The sequence below is a fragment of the Agelaius phoeniceus genome, chromosome 16 (assembly GCF_051311805.1).
Source record: "Agelaius phoeniceus isolate bAgePho1 chromosome 16, bAgePho1.hap1, whole genome shotgun sequence".
NCBI classification, from domain to species: domain Eukaryota; kingdom Metazoa; phylum Chordata; class Aves; order Passeriformes; family Icteridae; genus Agelaius; species Agelaius phoeniceus.
Genome location: NC_135280.1, coordinates 4,851,416 through 4,872,908, shown reverse-complemented (window position 1 = coordinate 4,872,908; position 21,493 = coordinate 4,851,416). Strand labels below are relative to the sequence as shown.

Below are 21,493 nucleotides of genomic sequence, written 5' to 3'. Positions count from 1 at the left end.
TGACTTGGAAACACAGCCTGGCTGCAGATGAGAAGGAATCTTTTCAAGTTCATTTGAGCAAACCTGAAAAAGAGCCTTCCTGCTCTTCTCTAACCACAGATTTTCAGATGGCATCTTTAAGCACACAGTCACACTGAATTTCAGGGGTCAGACCACATTTGCTAGGGAGGATGCAATTTTCCTTCCTTGTAGGAACTACTTGGTCCTTTTCTATATTTCAGTTAACTGTTTTGTTTTTAATGCAATTTTAATACCTTAAAATTACTGCTACTTCAGCTGCACTCTTTGGTGGTACAGGGTCTGCTAAGGGAGCTAAAGGTATTTATTGAGTTATTTTCATGAGCAGAACCCCAAAATTGTCTTTGGTATGGAATATACTGACAGAAAGCAGGGATTTTCTGCCTGAAACTGAGAAGTAGACAAGCACCTTGGAATTGATTTGACTGAAGCAAAAAGTGGCCTCAAGAACAATGATAAACATCTCAATTGCATACATTTAGACATTTTTATCCTCCAGCAGGTCAACAGCAGAGGAAAAAAAAAGATCAAGAGGGGTGATAAAAGAAAAGCACATTTGATGTTAGCAATTTCAGAAAAAAAAATTATTTTCTGTAATCACTGTGAAAGGAGTACAAATCTCTGCCATCGTCTTGCTTAACAGAGCTCAACAATGCTTACATTTCACTTGAGAGGAAATATCTGTTTTCATTATTTCAGCCCACTCAATCACTCCTCCTCCACCTTCTTCTCCAACTTCAACCCTCGACTCGGATGTATTCACTTACTGGAGTTTGCAAATTGCTAATCACCCATTGGCAGTATTGATCTGCACGTTTTACTGCAGTCAGAATGAGACAGCACAGGCTGGTGAATAGACTGTGAAGACTGAAAAATGAGATTAACCAGCTCGCCTCATACAGATCGAGTTATCTGCTGCCTTGTTCGCTTTTCATGAAGCTTCCAGAATGCAGCAAACTGAATCTCCTTAACTCACAAGACAGGGCTGATACATAAGTCCATTAGAAGAAAATATCAGAAAAAGCAAGTAACACAATTTCATGGAAAACAGGTCTTGTCAAACAGACTTGAAGAGATTTCAAGTCCAGTTAACTAAGATAACTGTGTTGACACAACAGAATAGGAATTCTGTAATATATTTGCCTCGGTATCAAAATCGCATTTTCTTTTAAAACCAGCATGATGCAAAATCAGACTATGGCAGTTTTTAAATGGCCCAAAAGCTGATGAACTAATAGTGACATTTCCCTGTTACTTTCCCAACAAGAATTTCTCCTTTGGCCGATCGTATGCAGCACACATTCTCTAAGATACATAAGAAAATAATAAAACCTTACTAAAATATGCAGATAACACAAAGGCAGAATTGTAGCAAACAATAAAGCCCACAAAGATAGCTTAGAAATCTGATTGTGCCAGGCACAATCGTTCCCTATGAATTCAAATGCACCGTGAGAGATCCCAGAGAGCAGAACAGTTTCAGGCACAAAACACAGCGGGTACTTTCTGGGAGACAGTGTCTGTGAGGAGGCCACAGTTAATAACCAAGGGTTACCTCTAATTTAATGCTGTGTGGAGGAAAAAAACAAGGAACAGCCAGAATCTTTATGTATCATTGAGCAGGAAGGACTAAAGAAACAATACTGTCCCTGAAGGCAGCACTGATGAGACCCCTACAGTGATAACACACCCAGGTGAGGTGTGCAGGCGTGAGAGTGTTGTTGAAAATTAAGGAAAGTGGTGAGAGGATTTCCATGAATGATTCATGGTCTGAAAAAAACGCATCTTCCACTGAGAAATTAATGGAAATCAAACTATTTTATTTGCTATGGAGAAGGCAGAAGCAATTTGATCTGGGTTTTCGGTGGAAATCTGACACTAAATGGTTCTTTAATGCAGCAAACAAAAGCGTAGAGAGAACCCGATAGCTTCACTTCATGGTGAAGCCAATGAAATGGAAATAATATATATTTTTAATAGGGATAGCTAACCAGGGAAACCAATACATTGTCTGTTACTTAGTGTCTTTAAATCAATATTTGATATCTTATTAAAAAGAGTCTATGGAGCAACCACAAGTCACTGGGCAGATTTCTCTTAAAACTGTATTTTTGTGTTATATCAGACTAATGGGTATTCTTTTTGGCCATAAACCTCTTAATTCAACTCATTCCACTTCCCCCAATTCAAAAAAAGTGTCATCCAATACTTTTATCCATTCTCTCTCATATCATTAATTCCCCCTCTTACTTTATAAGCCTCCAGACAATTCTGTAACTTCAGCGTTTATTCCTCTTAGACATAACAAGAACTTAGATGTTATCACTGACAGTTTAATCTTTTTCAAGGAGAATTTTAATTTGTAGAGAAATTATATTAGAATCAATGCCTCTAAATATAAAAATACTTTCAAATATATGTTCATTTCAATATTCCAGAGTGGCAGGGCTGCTCAAATCCTCAGGTGATGGAAAATCAGAATGACACTTAAGACCCAGCCACTGAGATTTTGCTTTTTTCCCTGAAGGAAATGTCTTTCTAACAGTCATAATGACAACTTGAACATGTGGATGCTGATCCATACAGATGTAATCTGGCTCATTGGAAAATTACAAGGCTTATTTGGTGTTTAAGAGTGCAAAAAACTGGAGAATGGAAACAGATTTGTCACCTGCCATCTTTTTTGATCTCCAGGCTTTACAGTAGGGAGTGTCCATCCTGATTTAAAGGGAGCAAAGCCAATTTTAAAACTACTTCTCTGGGAGATGATGGAGAGAGAAACAAAGATGGACTAAGATGTGAAAGCTCTACATAACACAAAACAAGAAAAAACCCTCTGGCTAAAACACCCCTGACCATGTGTACACATTCTTTGTAAAATAACCATTCTGTGCACGTGCTCACCCTCATTAAAGGAGCTTTACCAAACTATCTCTCCCATTTCCACCCAACATCCTGCTGCCAGTCTCCCACCCACCTCCCACAGCTGCCCTGTGAAGGCAGCACCTGACATCAAGTCTTGAGCACTTTTGGAGGGGCACCTGAAGGATTGCAGACTGGAAGGGAAGCAGAAAAGCAAACACCTTGAAAAAGCACAGTTTCCCCCTGTAATTCTGTATTATTTCTGCTCCAGCATGCACGAGTCACAGTAACAACAACATGACTGTGGTTCTTCATGTGCCTCAAACACAGTTAAAGACAGATAAAAAATTATGGTTCTGCCCTCAGGAAAGACCTGGAACATCATGAGCTGCCACACTGGGGAAGGCAGCTTCACCAGCCAGCTGGTCTTCTTCACTGGTCTTCTGCAACAGATAAAACCCAGCCCACTACTCTCAGGCTTTGTTCCCCCCAACCACCTCCTTGCTACAGCCAGTAATTCTAACCCAAATTTCAAATACAGGAGACCATAGCATGGTTGCCTCTCTATACTAATAAGAAAAGAAAAAATCACAAATATCTCTAGTTCCTCAATACATGCCTGGTTTCTCTGCATCCATAATAAGCTTGTCCACATTCAACTTGGAAATACTATTCAATTTTATGAATTCTGCCTGGATCCGTACCAACTGCAAACTCTAATTTGTTTTCTGAATGTTATCTCAACTGTAAGAACTGATCAGTGCCTTCACTTCAGCTCTGCAGCCTGTATATTAAGTTAAGCCACACATAAATGTGTTTGCCTCTCTCAAAAGCTGTTAAATGAGATAGCCTCCCATGGAAAAAGAATGGAATACCACCTGGCAAAGAACAAGGAGTGCTGCTCTGCCAGGTGAGATGGTCAGCAAATTTTGGGTTACCAGGCTGGGCAGCCCATGCAACCTCTGTGAAGATCAGCCAGCTGTGCCCAAAGAAGTCCAGAGCTGCTCCAGGCAAAATTAACTGTGCCAGAATCTGACAATGGACCAAATCTGGTAGATTTGGACAGGTGTAATAGATGCTCAAAGGAAATGTGTTACTGAAAAATCTTTTTCTTTCAGAATTGTTTCCCTCCCTCTGTGATCTCCAAAGCACACTGTGCCAACAGGGACTGCTGTGGCCAAGGGCCTGAGCATCTCCTTCACAGCACAAGCGACCACATTGCAGGGATATTATCTACAGATTCCACAGAAGCCACTTCCACTCAGTCACACCCACAACAGAGCTGGAAGTGGCATCACCTCCTGCCTGCCAGACCTGTGCACTGCCAACAATGCAGCCACATCCCCAGCTCTGCTTTGGCACCATCTTCCTCTTGCTGCTGCTGAGCTTTCTCTCCTGCCTCTCCCCCTCATGACCATTTACATGGAGGTTTTACTTTTCCAGACATAAGCCTAACTGACCAAATATTTATAAATAACTGAAGAACAGAGCCTGAGTTCTGAGTTTTTTGCTTGCAACAACCTTATTGCTAATTTGGGCTTCTGTCAGGGATGGGTTTTGTGCTACCACAGAGACCAGACAACCTTTGCATTCAAGAGATTAAAAACTTATTCCTGAAACAGGGTTGGGGGTGGAGAACTACTTTTATTGTGAGTAAGTCATTGTGCTGCACTGCCAGTTCTCATCTGGGCAGCTGCTGCCAGTCCAAAGCATTATCACCACTGAAACAGTCATGTGTAAATGGAGTGCAACAAGCACCCTCAAAGAACAAGGTACTTGAAGGCAGAAGATGAATTAAAATCCATTTTTTTGTATATTATTTTCTACAAGTGAACTCTCAAGTGCTCAGTCTCTAAGCTCTTGAGAAGGAACAGTAGCTGAAAAAACACTGTGACACAGGGGAGCAACAGGGGAGTGGAGTAACGAGAGATTTGTCTGCTAGTGCCAGCATTTCAAAAGACAAATTTTACTTATCTTCAAACCAGACAAATATTTTCCAATTCTCTTTCAGGAAATGGGAACATGCAGATTGACAGCAGACCCAAGGTTGCTTAAACCCTGATCTATAACCTGGCTGCCAGGGGATGCTGCAAGGGATTTGTAACCTTCAGCCTTGGCTGGTCTCTCAGACATGCAGCAGCCTTTGAGCAGCTGTGACAGGCATCCCAAACACTGCAGAAAAAAGGGAGTTGGTGTGTCTGGAGGAAGAGGATGCAGGTGGTTCCTGTGCAAAGCACAAGCAAAGAAAGCTAAGAAGGCTCCTCCATGGGACCACACTGTTCCTCTTAGCCATAAGCAGATCCCTCCTAGGAAAAGCAGCATGAGGTAAGGTAAGATATTCCAGACTCGATTTAAATGGCTCCATCCCTTGCAGTCACATTGACCAGAACCACCTGAAATCTCCATTTATCACCTCCCTATTTTAAAACTAATCGATACCACTGCAGGACAGCAACTTTCTGTATAAGTAGAAAACAAGATGGCCTGGAGCCCTGGGAAATTCTGCCTGCTCCCCAGCAGCTGATCCCAGCTCTGCTCCCCGGTCTGCATCACGCACAGCCAGGGTTGTAACATGGCCTTAAACAATGCAGCAGCAGCAGCTACTTTGCTTCCAGCAGCTCAACAAGCCTCGAGCTGTGAGTAGAGAAAGAGCCCCCTCTGCTTGCTTCTCCACAGCAGTGTGTGCACAGGACCAAGGGTTTCATCGAGCGGAAGGGAAGGAGTAGGGGGGATGTAGGAGCTGTAAGTGCTGTTTTAAACCCATGTGTGCGTCTGGAGAGCTTTGAAGGGGAGAGGGAATACCTGAGAAATAGAAAAAGGTGCAGTCCACAGGCATATGCAGCTCTTCAGCTGTAATTTGTGGTGTCCAGGAGGCTAAAAGCTTGGGAGAATGAGGGACTGAGTTGAGCTGTACTCTGTGGGCACAGGTGGGAAAATGCCACCAACTGCCCCATCACAGTTTTTAAGTGTTTGTCAAGAGAAGCTGGGAAGGAAGTTAACTAACCAATGAGGGTCCCCAAGAGAGAGACAGAGAGTGGCAAAAGTGCAACAGGAGAAGGAAAAGACAGGAAAGAATTTGTATGCCTCCTTGACCCTCCTGGGTTTTTTCAGATGCATAAGTCCTATGGTTGATGGCCTGGTGGTTTGAGTGTCAGAGCCCATCTGAATCTTGTCACCACAACAGCCTATACTGATGTTACTTCCAGAGGAGATACACCCACTGGGAGTTGAATACCCTGGCACAGAAAGGTTTTCAAACAACTCTGCTCTTTCCCTCATCCCGTACTCTTGCTAGTAGCACACACATTAAAAATAGCTGAGGAGCCACGCACACTAATAACACAAACCACAAGTGTTTGCATTAAGTTTTACCAACCTCATATGTAAATCAGCCCATAAAGGCTGGTAGCCCGTTATATACTATTCAATTACTACAGCAAGCATCCATCCTGTGCCTTTCACAGTGATCTGTAGCCTGGAACAGGTTCATAAACAGCTCAGAAAGGCAGCTGCTGTAGATTTCACTTAACTCCTTATCTATCTGCTTTAAACGGATTAAATGACTCTGTCATTAAAATGCTCGAAGTAAGCCTTTGATCATAAACTTCTCATCATTTTACAGTTATTGAATCTGATCCCTAATGAATCTTATTCTGCCATATTTCTGTCTCTGCTCCCGGCCTTGCTCCCCATTAGTCCTGGTTGCTCAGTCCTAATACAGCTGCTTTGTATGCCTGACCACTGGCTCCTTACAGCCCTTGATCGTAGCTGCTGATTGCCCAGCCCAGAGGAAGGATGAAGTGCAGGAATTTCATTTGAGGTAGGGTCAGAAGGAGCGAGAAAATAATCCACAAAATACCAGCCACACCAAACAGCCTCTCCATATTCACTGCACAGCTGCGTGACTGCAATTCCTTCCTGAGGGCCCTGCACCGAGCAGAGAGGGGGGCACTGTGCCCTCCAACATCTTACAGACAAAAAGATGGTTTATTTTCATAGTAAAGGGGTACAAGAAAAAAAAAAAAAAAACACGCTACTGAGATCAAGGGATTTTCTGCTACAGCACACCAGCAGATTTTAGCAGCTGCAATGAAGGATGTGCCTGATCTCAGCATGTGCATAAGTGGTGTCCAGAAGTGCCCCAGCACTAACACCAGACAGCAACCCATATCTAAGCACAGCAAGTGGAAAGGCACTGCAGATCCTGGGAAAATGGAGGGAGACAAAACATCCAGTGCCCTGGTCCATACACGAGCCAGTAGGGCTGGTAGTAATCAAAGGAGAACAAATGGTCAGCAACCATCACTAGAGATGGGGAACACTGAGGTCATTCTGCATTCCAAGTTTTGCTCCAAACTCAACCAGCCTACAAAACCAGCTATTAAATGTGGTGCTAAATCTCATTTCTTGTACCAGTTTAGTTTTGGCAAATCCAAGGGCCCACACACAAGGGCTGGCAGGAGGGATCTGCAAATATTAAAGATGATAAACAGAGAAGGTCTTTTGACCCTACTATAAAGTAGACTTTATAAAAGTATTTGATTTTAATATTGGTATACAATATCCTGAGTCCCTGTATTTTCTCATTGAGAAGAAGAAAACCACGTTCTGAAATTTCAGAATTTGTTTTTTTCTAGTGAAGTTCCTTTCCATCAGGCACAACAGGAAGAAAATACCCAGGAATTCATGTCAAGTTGTCATTCAAAACAATGTAGAGGAATTCTATGGTGAGAGTGGTTTTTATCCTTCAGCATCAGTAGGCACAAAAGGGAAAAAAAAAAGGTCTTTCTAGTGGCCTTCTAGTAACAGATGAGGAAAGGTACTGTGCAATGTTACATGAGCACCAAATGCTTGTTTCAGCTGTGAACTCTATTAAAGTCACATGAAAGTGTTAAACTGAATACTGAAAAACTGCATGTTTGATATGGAAGAGGCCCATTATATCAACTTGCAAAGTCCTTGCCAATGCAGCAGACTGACTAATGTTAATCATTCTGTGTTCTAATTATCTTACCATTATAGCAATTTCCCCAACGATCATCTTTCTTTTTTTTTTTTTTCTCCCCATTTTGCTGTTGTTCAGTGGTTTTCAATGATGCAGGCTGTAAGGCTTGGACCACCTCTTGGCCATTTGAGTGTTTCCAAAGAATACACCAAAGGGTGTGTTATTATCTCTCTCCATCATTCCCTTTCCAGGACATACTTTTAAACAAAAGGATGGGAAAGAGGCAGATGCTGCTTTGCTTCTGTCCCCTCAGATGCTGTGCACTGAAACACATTGGCTGTGGAACCCTCCCAGTTGCCCCAGTGCTAACCTCTGCTAGCACTGGTCCTCTGGCAGAGCATACCAGTGTTGGCTATGATGGGCCAGCAGGAACCAGCATCTTTGCTATCACCCAGCTGGAGTGAGACTCCCTTAGTAATTGCAGCAGAGCAAGAATGGATTTAATTTATTTTCTGCTTTATTCCAGTGAGAGAGAGAGAGGGAGAGAGGCCAGATTTACCCAGTGGCCTCATTCCTACCCCAGAGCATGAATTACTTGTGGATTTCACAGTGAGTAGATAGAAGCAGGGACACAGACAAATTCCTAGAACCAAGGAAGTGATCGGTCTTTTCTGCCTCATCACCCTCATGTACATATTGTGACATTTTAATTAGCTTCCCCCATGTCTGACAGACATCCTGTGTCATGCAGAGAAACCACAGTTTACTCCCTATCTTCACAAAATTTGGGAGCTTTAAAAAAACCCACCAAACATCAAAAAACCCCAACCCAGTCCCCTCACCCTTCAAACATCAAAAACCCCAACCCAGTCCCCTCTCCCTTCAAACCCAAGCAATTCAATTACTTGCCAGATAGCACTAAGAATCCATTAGAGAAGAATATATTCTGCATTTGCTGTGGAAATCTCCTGGTGATCTTATCTGTCTCTCAGTTCAAGCTCAAAGCTCAATTGTTTTTTCTGCCAGTGCAAGGAGACTTCAAGCAGCACTGACATCTTTTCAGATGGGGACAGTCGTCTCATCTTCATTTCAATTTTACAAGAGTAAGAGAGATTTGTGGATAAACTGAAACAATAAGAGGAATGGCTATGGGGCAATCTATTGGATTCTGAACAGCTTTGAGTTAACTGCTCCAACCAGCAAATTCAACATTATCCTGAGCTGCCTGCCTGAAGAAATAAATACTTCAGAAGCAGCCTTGCCCAGACAAAAGTTTTCAAGTTATCATTGAGTAAACTGGTAGAAGGGCATCATCTCTAACTTCCACAAATATCTAAAGGACTCAGACTATCTTTTTGATCCCCTGCAAGCAGAAAACATCAGTAAAGAGCATTAAGTTGAACGAAACAGCCAAGGAACTAAAATGGGAAGGATGAGAGGGTAGGCTTAGGAGGAATACACTTGGTAAATAGACCTACAGGTCTCTTTGCAGCATGTCCAGTGATGTTTTTTTTCTCTAGGATGCTTGAGAGAATGGACCACACAATAATCTCCAGATACAGACACAGATCTGTCTTCTAAGCAGTGTCAAACAGAAGCATCACACTCAGGAGATGTCAGAGACCTTGAGAAAGCAGGAAAGTCAAAAGACACTGACATTCAACCCTCAAACTGTTTGGCTGTAGAAGTTACTGCCTGTGAGCCACCATGGCACAGCCTATTGGCAGCACTGGGGAAACCATTTCATGTCATACAACCACTGTTCCTTCCCCCCAACACCTGAAGAGGATGCTAGGGAATGTCTCCAATACTGCCCCCTCCTTCATGTCAGCTTCTGTGAGTCTGATGGGCACTGTCTGACATGTTGGTTGGAGCACATCCAAGGAAAAAGCCCCAGCCCACACCCACCATCTGTTCTCCCTCCTGAGCAGGCATTTCCCTCCCTGTTTGGCCACCTTTGCCATCCCTCTGACCACACCCCAGCTGGATTCTGTGGAGCCAATGTAGGTGATAGTCCTATTTTACACCTAGCTACATCAAGTCATGTCTACATTTAAATACATTGACATGCATTCTAATAATCATTTGCAAATATACATATATAAAAAATTAAATTCCCCAGTGCTGCATTTAAATGTTCAGGCAGCTCCACCATGTTAATATTAATCATAAGAGCTCACACATATCTAATCACACTTTTCCTTCCACACTGAAAAGACTGACCTCTGAGCAAGCCCTGACTCCTTGGGAAATCACCTTAAGGTCAGCAGCTCTGGCTGTGATGGATCCAGAGGGAAAGCAGCTCCACAGCTGAGCTCCCTTGCAGACTGCTGTCAACAGCTTTTCACATCCCTCTACTCATAAAAATGAGAAAATTTCTGTAATTACTACTGATTGGAACTGTGGTAGCACTGCACAGAGAGAAAGAATGCATCCACTGGAAGACAACCAAAAATACACAAGAGAACCTCTGGAGAGCTCATCCTTGCTGCACAGCCTTCATGTCACTGGTTTTTCAAGTTTTTCATCTTACTAGAGCCAGAAGCACAATGAACCCCCTTTTCAAAAGCAGATTCTTTGTTCTGAAAGGTCACAATCTCAACTGAACATCTTCTGTCATGTCCAACATGCACAACAGCTTTCAGGGAATTTTTATTTCGTTTTAAATGTCCTGCCAAAAATGCAAAGAACAGGCACAGGGCTGCTGCATCATTTAGGAAATGTGGGGTTTAAATGTTGATCAGAGGAAGCAGCAGAGCTCCTGATGGAGCTGAGCCCCGTGCTCGGCTGAGCAGGGCTGTGATGGATCCCCTGGGAGCCCTCCCAGCTGCAGGGAACACAGCTGGGCCTTCCAGACACCCTCCTGAACACACAGAACCCCCTCATGGGAAACTGCTCATTTTTTAAAAAAGATACGAAGGGGGATGCTCTTCTCACAGCACTTCACTTACCCTGCCACTCCAACTGTCCATCCTCATTTAAACAGAACAGCCTTTCTGCCTAAATTAGGCATCATCTTCCATTCCACTGTTACCTGTCTTTCAAATCTAGCTAGGAAAGCTGTCAAAAACAATTACTTTTTTCCTGACTTGTCTGGATCCATGTCTCTTTAAAGTCTTATCAAAAAAGAGCAAATGGAAATTGAGCTAAAGTTGGTCTTGGAAGGGTCTGTATCATGGTCTGTGTTCAGTGTGCTGACAGAAATGCTCTGTTATTGGGGTGTTACTTCTCCCCATTTACTCCCAGGCACACCACGAGCCTGCACTGCCAGATGAATGGCAATGCCACACATCCCAGTGACAGAGGCATGTTGAGTTTCCTTCCTGCTATCTGAAGAAATTCTTCAGAGGAAACCCATTTTTACAATGTAAATCTCTGCCTCCAAGTGTCACAGAGGTGGTAGGTCAGGCTGATCAAAGGGGAGAGTTCTGGGATGTGTAAGATAACCTATCAACATCTCACATGCTTGAATCCCCCTGGCAGAGGTCACAAAAATGTTTCTCTGATGCACACCCCCACCAGTGCCTCAGCTCAGAGCATCTCCCCATTTCCTCATGTGTATTTTAACATCATTACAAACACTGCCCACTCTTCACTGTGACATGAAACATTTCCTCTTTCCCTCATCACACACTCAGAGAAAATATTACTGAATTCCAACTTATTTCTTTTCCATAATCTGGGTGACATATCCTGGCCTTTTGTCTCCTAGAGATGGTGTCAAGTTTTACATATACCAAGAAGTAGAGAAAAAAATATGGCACCATAACCAGAGTATCAAAAGAATAAAACTGCTGAAAAATATTACTGGAAACTTGGATTTTACAAAGCCAGACCACAACAGAAATGGCAAAGACAAGGGCAGCACAAAACTGTGACCTATTACTTTGTTTTAATCAAAAACTCAGAAATAATTGGGTCATCAACCAAAGGCTGAAATGGTAATGAGTAATGAAAAGCTCAAAGCCTAATGTGGAGAGAGCAGCAACTCATGGACATGGTACTCATAAAAGTCTGAGAGAAAGCACAAAGCTTCAGTAAACAAACCTTGTGAAGCATTATTTGCCTTACACAGGTCTAAATGACATTTTTGTTTTGTCTCTGTGACATGGAAGCAGAATTCAAAGCAGCAGAAAAATAACAGAAAATGAAGAAAGAACAATTGAAAACTAATTTGTGCCACTGAATGACTACAGAGAAAAACAAGAAAACTATAAAGGGACAGTCACTCTTATTGCTTCCTGAAACTTTGTTTTTTCTTTGTGAGGGAGAAGTAAGATTAGAGGAGTTTAAAAGTGAAGTCTCACTTTAAAATGGTTGTTTCTGTCTCATCAGCCTTGGTATTCACCCACAGGGTGATTCTGGGGATCAGTGAAACACACAGAAGCCTTCTGGAGTTGCTACTTACTACTACTTGACTGGCACACATTTTAAGTTTTTGGGTGGGAATTTAAATACACAACTGAGAGTATGAATGTATATACAAAAATTAGCCATTTCAGCATTTGTAGCTGAAATGACTAATTTTTGTATACTGTTGCTCTTTTTACCATACAAGAGCACCAATGGTGCCTTTGTCCCCTCACTCCCATGAAGGCAGTGCACTCACCCCAGATTTAGTGCTCTGGTGCCATGCAACCAGACTTTTAAAACATCACCATTTATTCTGCAACACCTGTTCACAAAACCAAGCTTTGTTCCAAGCCAGCTTTCTTATACCACAGAAGGACTGGAACAATTTCCTGCTGCTTGCCCCTGCAGAACACATGTACCTCGTTAGTGTAGCAGCGTCCTCATCTGCATTTTGCGCTCGCTTTTTCTACTCCAGCATGGATGGCACCTCCTCAAGTTCATGCTTCCTGTGTAGTGGAACAGAGACCTTTTCCTGCAGGACATTCCCCATGGCCCAGCTCTCCCTGCCTGCTCTGAGCTCCCCACGCTGCTGCTCAGGTGCTGACACTCGGTGCACTGACCTTTCCTGTTTCAGAGCTGTTCAGGAAATCCAGCGCTCACCCTTCCTCCCCCTCTGCTCATCTAATGAGCTTTGTGATGCCACACAGCTGCTGATATTTTCAAGGGTAGTGGCAGGAGAACATTAATGAATTTATTCTGGATTTTCGTGTTAAATGTATTATGCAAATGTTAATCAGTTTCTGCAGAACTTTGAGAAAGGTGCTGCATGAAATAAACAATACGGTGGCAGCTCTGGCAGTAGAATTTATAGAGCTTCAGGTGTTTAATATTCAATGTGTGAATCCCTTTAAAAAGAATTTTTTTTAAAGGGCATGTTGGTAAAATTTTCCTGCACAAATGTGAACCTGTGCACTCGTGGTCTCTGATGTTAACAAACATTAGCAAGTCTGTTCTGTGCCTGTCCTTGTTTGGTTCGACATCCACTTTGCACATCACATTTATCAGGGCCACCAAGGCCATCAAACAGCTTCTCCTTGAACCACCTAATGACAAACCTACAAGTAAATGGCATGTTTATGCTTCTCCTCTCTGCTCCCATGGAATATTTCTAATTTCTGTTAATTCTAAGAACAGCAATGTATTCAGAATTAACACGCACAAATATTTGCATAGCCCCAGCTAATTCAGTGTCACGTAATCCCCAGGGGCTGGATCACAGCAGGTTCTACACTCCTTCTATTTTACACCACTTCTAGGATTTCCTGCAGCACCTAATCCACGTGGCATGAGATGCACAATGTTTTTTACCCAAACAACATGTATAATCCTTTCAGCACCATTTATGGGTGCATTACAGGGGAAGCTCTTTCCCTTCCCATTCATTTGGGTGAAACTTCAGCACCTCCCCTTTAGCAGCTCCCTGTGAACACCAGGGACACCCACACAGCAGAGCAGCTCAGACTGAGCTTCTCCTGCCCAGCTTAGGAGATAATTGAAATGAAGGTGGTGTAACAGCACAGGTGTTGCCCAGACCAACCACTAGGACATGCTGGGTGAGTCCATGGTGTCCCTCTGCCCCTGTGCCACCCTCTCTCCAGTGCTGTTGTCATCCCCAGAACCAGACTCACTGGCCCCTTCTTCAATCAAAGCCAGCTTCCTGTGTGAATATTCTCCCCTGTTTTATGCAAGCATTACACATCTCTGAGCTGTCATAAATTAATACCCATGATATCTGTTTATCACGTTTTTCATTGCTGTTTTGAGCAAAACTGTGGAGTGATCCCCAGAGTGCTCTCTGCCTGTATCCACTTGAGCAGATACACTTCCTTAGGCCAGTGCAGACCTGCTGCTGCCTGTGAAATATAGAGGAGAAGCTTTGCCTGTAAAAGATGAGCTTATGGCTGTTTAAATCCAGGAGTCTGTGGAATGGATCACAAATCACTCTGTTCTCCATCCACTCCCACATGCTCCCATGAACTCGATGCACTGGATGAGTGGGGCAGCACAAGATGATCCAACCTTCTGCAGTCCTGGACCTGCACCTCTCTTCATCTTCTTTTTGCAGATCTCCTCCTGTATGCTCTCAGTTATTCTATCCCATAATTAAGTCCCTCTGGAGTACACGCAAATTTGTTCCTACACCTTCCCACAAGCAGTACCTGACTGAAGATATGCCAAGTGAATTGCCCAGAACCAGCTAAAGAAGCCTTCTAAAAAAAAAAAAAAAGGCTGAACTTAGATAGGTGAGGTTTTCTACAGGGACCAGCTGTGCCACAGAGGCTAACACAGACCTAGGCATGCATAGATGAAGAAAAAAGGACAGGAAGTTTGTGAAAAGGGAAGGCATGGATGGAGATAATCCAGGAAGAATGTGAGCATTTGAGAGGCCAATTAGAGAACCTTGAAAGGTTGACTATGTCCTTTTAAGTTTTATAACAGTGTAAATGATTCATTCATCATTCTTTACTGGTCACAAAATGAACAGTTAGACTGTTAAATGACCTCAGCTTTCCCTTGGGCTCTTAACTCCAAGCCAGTCACTGCCTGGCTGCCAAAGCCCTAACCATAAAATGAGTCATTAATGCTCAAAGAGGAGAAACATTCTCTGTCCACCTTCCCCTGGGGTACAGCTCCCAGATGTTTTGTTATTCCCTCAAAATACAGCACTAGAAGAAGGAGGAGGCCAGTCCAAGCACGAGGGTTGCAGAGATAAGGGGAAAGGGAAACACATGAATGCTCTGGGGGTCCAGCATTTCTATCATTCATGGGCATCTCACTTCTGGAGAACTAAACCCAGCAGGCACTTCTCTCAAGAACACCATAATAGGCAATGCAGTCCCTTCCAGTCCAACAGCAAAGTTTAACATAAATTCCAGCTTCTGTCTGGGGTAAGATTTCTGATGACTGTCCCCACACTATGTGGTCAGTCATCTCTTTCAGAGTTTTGAAATAATAGACAAAAATCAATAATTTCAATATGTATGAATAATACTGCTTTTTTTTGAGAGTGTTGTTGTCTTATTGCTGACTCACAAAGATGCTAAACACAACCAGTTACTACTGTGAGTAGGGACAGGGCAGTAAAAGCTGGACAGTGCAGAGTTTGTGCCAAGTCATGACCCTTTCCCACAGACAAACTGCCCTTGTTGGGTTTTGTCTACTCCCGAGATCCTCTCCCAGCTTTCTATCAGGTTTTTTTGACTGCCAGCATGCACAGGTGATTCTTTTTACTTAGAAACAAGCCAGAAAATACAGATTCTTTCCATTCAGCCTCATAAATACACATGCACATGCTCAAAGGGATTACACTGCCAGCTTGACTATGGGACTAGAGGTGATTTTCAAGCCCAAACACATCTCAATGTAAAAAAAAACCACCCATCTACTTGCCTTTTATCCATACAGATCCACTTATCTGAACTCTAACTGGAGTTTCATTTTTCTCACCAACCAGCTGTGAACTAATTACGAGGTCTTTAACTAGTCCTGCTCCCTCTCCAAGCACATGGATCCAATTAAATCAAACTGCAGCTGATTTTAATCAATCTTCCTTGAAGCAGCCAACCTTGAAGAATCTCTTCTTCAGCTGGAAGAGTAGAGGAGAGCAGGAAAAGCAGGAGAGTAGTATTTGCATAAGGAACACTTCACATCCGCTTGGTTGCCTGTAAACACAGGGCTCCTAGCAGTAAGAAATGCTAATTGAACACTCCTCACAACTCCTTCCTCCCACTTTATCCAAAAAGCACTGATTTGATCAGTCTCTTTTGTTCCCAGCATCAAGCTGCACTTTTCCACCAGCACCTCTGGAAGATGGTCCAGATCACTTCAGATAACAAACAAACCAAGCCTTTCTTTGAAATCTCAGCCTGCACACCATGGGCCAAGTAGTAGCAGCTCAGGTTTCCTGGAAATGTTATTTTGCTTCATCGAAAGGAAGGAGGGTAGAGAAGATGAGATAAAATTGTGTGTTTAAGCCCACTCTTTTCATATTATTTGAATCCCTCTCCTGAGCCAGGGTTTCAAATGTTTTCCTTAAGATAATATCCTGGGCACCAGGGAGGCAGTCTCAACCAGGTGTCATTTCTCTACAGCTCTACATCTCCTGTGTTTTGTAATCTGAGGTTTTCATTAGCAGTAAAGACCTGGCCAGTGAGTGATATCCATGCTAAAGTCTTTATACCAGTGAAGGAAAATCAATGCAGCCTGCAGCTAGGTGTCAAGAGGCAAGGGGTTTTGGAAGACAGGGTGTGTGGAGGTGGAAAACACCTTCAGGCATCATTCAAGCTGTCCCCACAGAAGCACAGAATACAAAAGGATGTCAGATATTATATGGCTGTGGAGAGGAGAGGTATCAGCACCTTAGTTCTTTTGCTAGTACTGAGCTCAAGGAGTCTGAGTCACACACCAAAAGCACCTTTCCAGGTGCTCCTTTGGCCCCTGCCCAGTCCATCAGGATCCCCTTGCTCACAAAGTGGATTTTTGTGAGAAATCAGCAAAATTCCTGTGCCAATATTCAGATACAAAGGATGTGAGAGGAGGAGGTTCTTCAGAGAAATGGAGATTAGACATTGGAATGGGCTGCCCAGGCAAGCAGTGGATTTGCCATTCCTGGAGGTGTTTAAGGAAAGCCTGGACATGGCTCAGTGCCATGGTCTGGTGGTGTTGGGCCATAGGTTGGATTCAATGATCTGAGGTCTTTTTCAACCTAAATGATTCCCTGATTTGGAGACAAACACTTTTGAAACTCCACACCTCAATACATTCAAACTGACATTTTAAATTATGAATTATTAGCTGTATCTCCCTAGATTTCATGCACCAAACACAACTTTGTGAACTCAACAGATTCAGTTCAGTGTAAAGCACTCAGAGCCTTAATTCTACAACCTGTCTCTTCAAAATTCCCAACTTTAATATGTCCCTTCTACATTTCTTTCCTTTAGTAGATAAAATTCCAGGAGTCAGAGATTTTACTTTACAAGAAAGAACTGCAGATAAGGATTTGTCAGAAATCACCCTCATTCTACCTGGTTTAATGTCAGCCCCTTCTCTTACATCTTTATTTGATTTGAAGCCATGCTTCTCCCATTTTTGTAGTTTTAGTCATCTTCCTGTTCAGTAAAACTTCCTTGTGACTTCTGTATGTAGTTTGTCTTGCTTTTTTTCCTTTCAAAATACAGACTTTTATTTTAACCCATCATTTCCCAATAATTTCTTTCAGAGGTGGGAATAAATAACATGTCAAACTAGCAACACTTCAGTGACCTTATCTGAGTGTAAAATGACATTTTCAGCATATTTGCTCAGCACTGATAGAAGAGGTGAATTTCTAAGCTTTTCCTTAACTTTGTGGGTTCTCACTCTAACAAACCTTCTTTCAATGTGTTTATATAAAGAGTCATTTTAAGCTTGGCCTGTCAAGGTATTTGATTCACAGGGTGAATAAAAATTGGGAAGGCTGATGTTTTTCCCTCTGAGGAGTTCTTGGCCATTCAGGTGGGCACACACTGATCAATACTGACACTTTAGCATTCAGCTGACATATTCCTGTACTTGTGCTTTCCTCTCTGCTCCCTCTCTTTCAAAATAACTACTTTAGGCATCAAGTTCTCTAAGGCACAAGTAAAGTGAGACTTCAGGGACAGGGGGAGCAGCCTTCTGTTAAATAAGGAGTTAAAGCCACGTCCTCAGCCTTGCCAAGAGAGATGGAAGGGCATCATTACCTGAATTCAGCTCACTAACTCCAAGACTTCTCTTTTGTAGGCCTGCTATTCAAGACTTGGCATCTCAAATCACTTGGTTCATCTTTGTATGAACAAATAAAGCAGATCTTTGTGATATTTCAAGATACCATGACTAAAATAGGGAATTCCTCTGGTCAGCCCTTCTTGGAAAGCCAGCAACCACTCTAAGACCATGTAGGCAGATTAACCACGACCTGAGCTGTAATCTGGTCTGAAACCAAAGCTGCTTGTGTGTTTGTTGGGAGACCTAAGCATCCAAACACCAGCCCAAAGCTTTCATCTCCTTCTGATGACTGAAACCCAATTAAAGGAGAGCAGGGTGACAGGTTTCACACTAAACATGGCTCAGCAGAGATGCTCAGCAGCTCTTAGCTCCCTGCTTTATCAAAGCTGTCACTTCCCCTGTCTCCAGGAACGGGTAATAAAAAAAAGAAATTTTGATTCACGTCTAATAGGTGTCAAGATAAAATCAATGGTCTGGCTGAAATCTGGGTAATTTCAAACCAGGTTTCATGCAGGTTTTCTACCATGAAGCAATTTGAAAAAAAAAAAAAAAAAAAAAAAAAAAGGAAAAAATAAAGATAAAAAGAAAGAAAAATTAAGCGAATGCTACAATGACAAATTGTTCAGCACATCAGAGAGAAAAGAAGGAAGAGATAATATTCTTGTTCAAGAAGGGTGGGTGGGCTTTGATTGAACCAACAGGGTCAGGTTCTCGTTTGCTCCAGCATCTTTCAAACAGGAAACATCACAAAAGCTTGAAGCAACTCCCCTGCTCTTCCTCTGCACAGGAAAGCTGTTCCTAGGGTGACAACAACCTGAACACCAAGCCCACTTCTCTGCTGCAGGTGCCCTTGTGTGGGATTGTGGGATTTCACAGATCTATCCCAAAAGCTGAACACCTTCTGCCATAGAGGCCAGCACCAGGGAAAGGCAAAGCACACAGGGTAGCACAGCAAAGGGAACACATCTCCCATCCTCCTGACTCCACAGCTGTGGGTGCTGCCAGCTCACCCCCTCCACAGCACTGATGGTTCCTGCCTTGGAAAACTCCTGCCTGCTGAGGTGGCCTCTGCTCTCATCACTGACACCAGCAGAGAGAAGACTTCAACATGAACAAAGCTCAAAATTCCCATCCACTCCATGCTGTCCAGCCCTGCCTATGCTCTCACTTTGTCATGAATGAATGTGGGGACAGACAACTTCTAGTGGTGAAGCTACTTAATACAGACCCATTTTAAGGCTCCAAGAAGAGAAGTCCTAGAGAGAGTCATCCAACAGGACAACTGAATCTGTGTGATTCCATCTGAGACCAAACCCCTGTGATGGCATGGTCAGAAACACAGGTGTGGCAGTGCAGTCAGCACAGGCTGCCCAAAGGTGCCTTGCCCAGATGGGAGCCCTCGTGGACCACACCATGGTGGTCTCCAGCTGCTCTGGACCCCCACACTCCTACCTGCAGAGTGAGCTTCTCCAGCTGCATTCCCAGAGATCTGTTCTCCTCTGCCAGCTTGCTGCGCTCAGCTTCCAGCTCCTCAATTTTCAACCTGGAGAAGAAGGGAAAATTATAATAGACTTTGGGTGTCCCTGCACAGTCCCACCACAAACAATCAAGTACAGCATGAAACTAGAAATGGTATCAGATTATTCCTGCATTCAGTACCACAAAACTGCACTACAGAGGCAGCTAAAACATATGGTTAAAAGTGACGTGTTTATATGATGAAACTTTAATTTGTAAAAGAATATTAAAAATACACAATTTGAACATAAAGCAAGTTCAGCTTGGATACCTTTTGAACCACAGACTGAGTCTAGACCATCATGTTTAATAACCACCAGCAGCTAAAACCTCCATGAGGCATCAAATCTCTTTTTGATCTGATTTATACTTTTGGCCTTCACAATACTCCTTGGCAGTAAGTTCCACAATTTAATTATGTGCTGTATAAAAAATTAGTTCAGTTTGTTTTATACTTCACATGAGATTATTTCACTGTGCCCGTTAGTTCTGCTATGAAAAGTCGTGAATAATTGTACCACACTCCCCTCTCCACACCACAGTACAGGCCTCCTCTATTATTTCCTGAAGAATCTCAGTTTAGTCTTCCTTCACACCAAGGATTTTCCATTTTTTTATTGTTCTTCCTCGTTCCTTCAAGTTTTATATAGAGTTTTTGACTTGAAATAAGCTGGAACTACAAAGAGCTACTCAGACATAATCAGTGATACAATGAGGATTTCTGCTTTATTTTCAACTTTCTTTCCAACAGCTTCTAGTATTCTATTTGTATTTTTAACTATGGAGCACTTAGCTGATATTTCAGAAAGCTCTTCACAATAATGTCAGATCTCTTTCTTGAATGACAACAGCTCATTTAGAGCTCTCTGTTGTGGGAGTAAAAGTAAGGGTTTTTTTTTCTTATGTGCATGGGTTTGGCAATTATTGACATGCAACTTCATCTCCCATCTCAAGCAGTATCCTAAGATTTCTTCTGAAATTCTGAATGCTCTGATAAGCTGAAAAATTTCCTATTATCTCAAACTCTGCCACCTCACTACTCACAAACCCCTTTTCTGTGTTGGACAAGTTCCCAATTCCCAATCAAAACCATTCTAGGACGTAGTGGAAAAACCCTCAGCATTGTGAAAACATTTATTCTTTGATTTTCTATATTTTAACTTTGTATTACACAAGCAAATTAACAGAAGAAAAATGCATGGAGTTTTACAAAGTAAAAAATATCTTGCTTATCTGTGGCTCAGGAAATCCTGGAGACAAGGCACAGGGAATCCAGGAGAGCCTCCTGGCAAGGTACCCAGATGTTCTGTCCAGTTCACATGGGCACCCACCACTGGCCACCCCCACAGACTGGGACAGCCAGACCTCCAGGGTTTATATATTCTTATCAATCCAACAAAAAAATCTCCTTTTTTATTCCATCAAAGTTTCTTTATGACCTTTGGCTCAAAGTTTTTTGAAAGGTCAAATACATTTGATCAACCATACCAGCCTTAGATTGGTGAATGATGGGTGAATCCTTCAGAGAACTCTATCAAAGTTGTTAGGCAGGAGATTTATGTATAAAAGATTGGATACAAAAGTTTTGCTTGCATTTAAGTACAGAGTACAAAATCCTGATGCTCCTTCAAGACTCTCCCCTTCCACATGTTAACTTCTTGGAATTAATTGTGCAACTAATACAGAACAACACTGATCTTTGGATTCAATTTTCTCAGGAGCCTTTTCTCAGAATATTCTTAAAAATTAATTAACTTGCTTAATACTTTTAAATTATCTAAATTAAGCTGAAAATCCTTGCACCATATAATAGAGTATGCAACCATCTGCCAATATCCCAAAATTATGCAACAGCAATTTCAGGTATGAGGAAGAAGTAATCTCTCCTATTCATTTGGCAACAGTTCCAAACTTTTCCATAGAAGCAGGTTGATCTACATCATGCTCAGCACAGAAATGTCTCCTTTATAAATATGCAGCTTGGATTGC

At 42.5% G+C, this 21,493-nt stretch overlaps 1 protein-coding gene across 4 annotated transcripts in view; it reads right to left on the bottom strand.

Moving 5' to 3' along the window:
• The window catches only part of MAD1L1 (mitotic arrest deficient 1 like 1), a 349,791-nt gene that overhangs the window by 134,083 nt on the left and 194,215 nt on the right, over positions 1-21,493 (bottom strand). For 3 of the 4 annotated variants that reach the window (XM_077186910.1, XM_077186911.1, XM_077186912.1), the window contains one exon: positions 19,439-19,529. In XM_077186910.1, the coding sequence (XP_077043025.1) occupies positions 19,439-19,529 (91 nt within the window). Of the gene's footprint in view, positions 1-10,048; positions 10,173-19,438; positions 19,530-21,493 lie in introns of those variants that run through there. The other variant, XM_077186913.1, reaches the window with a different exon arrangement.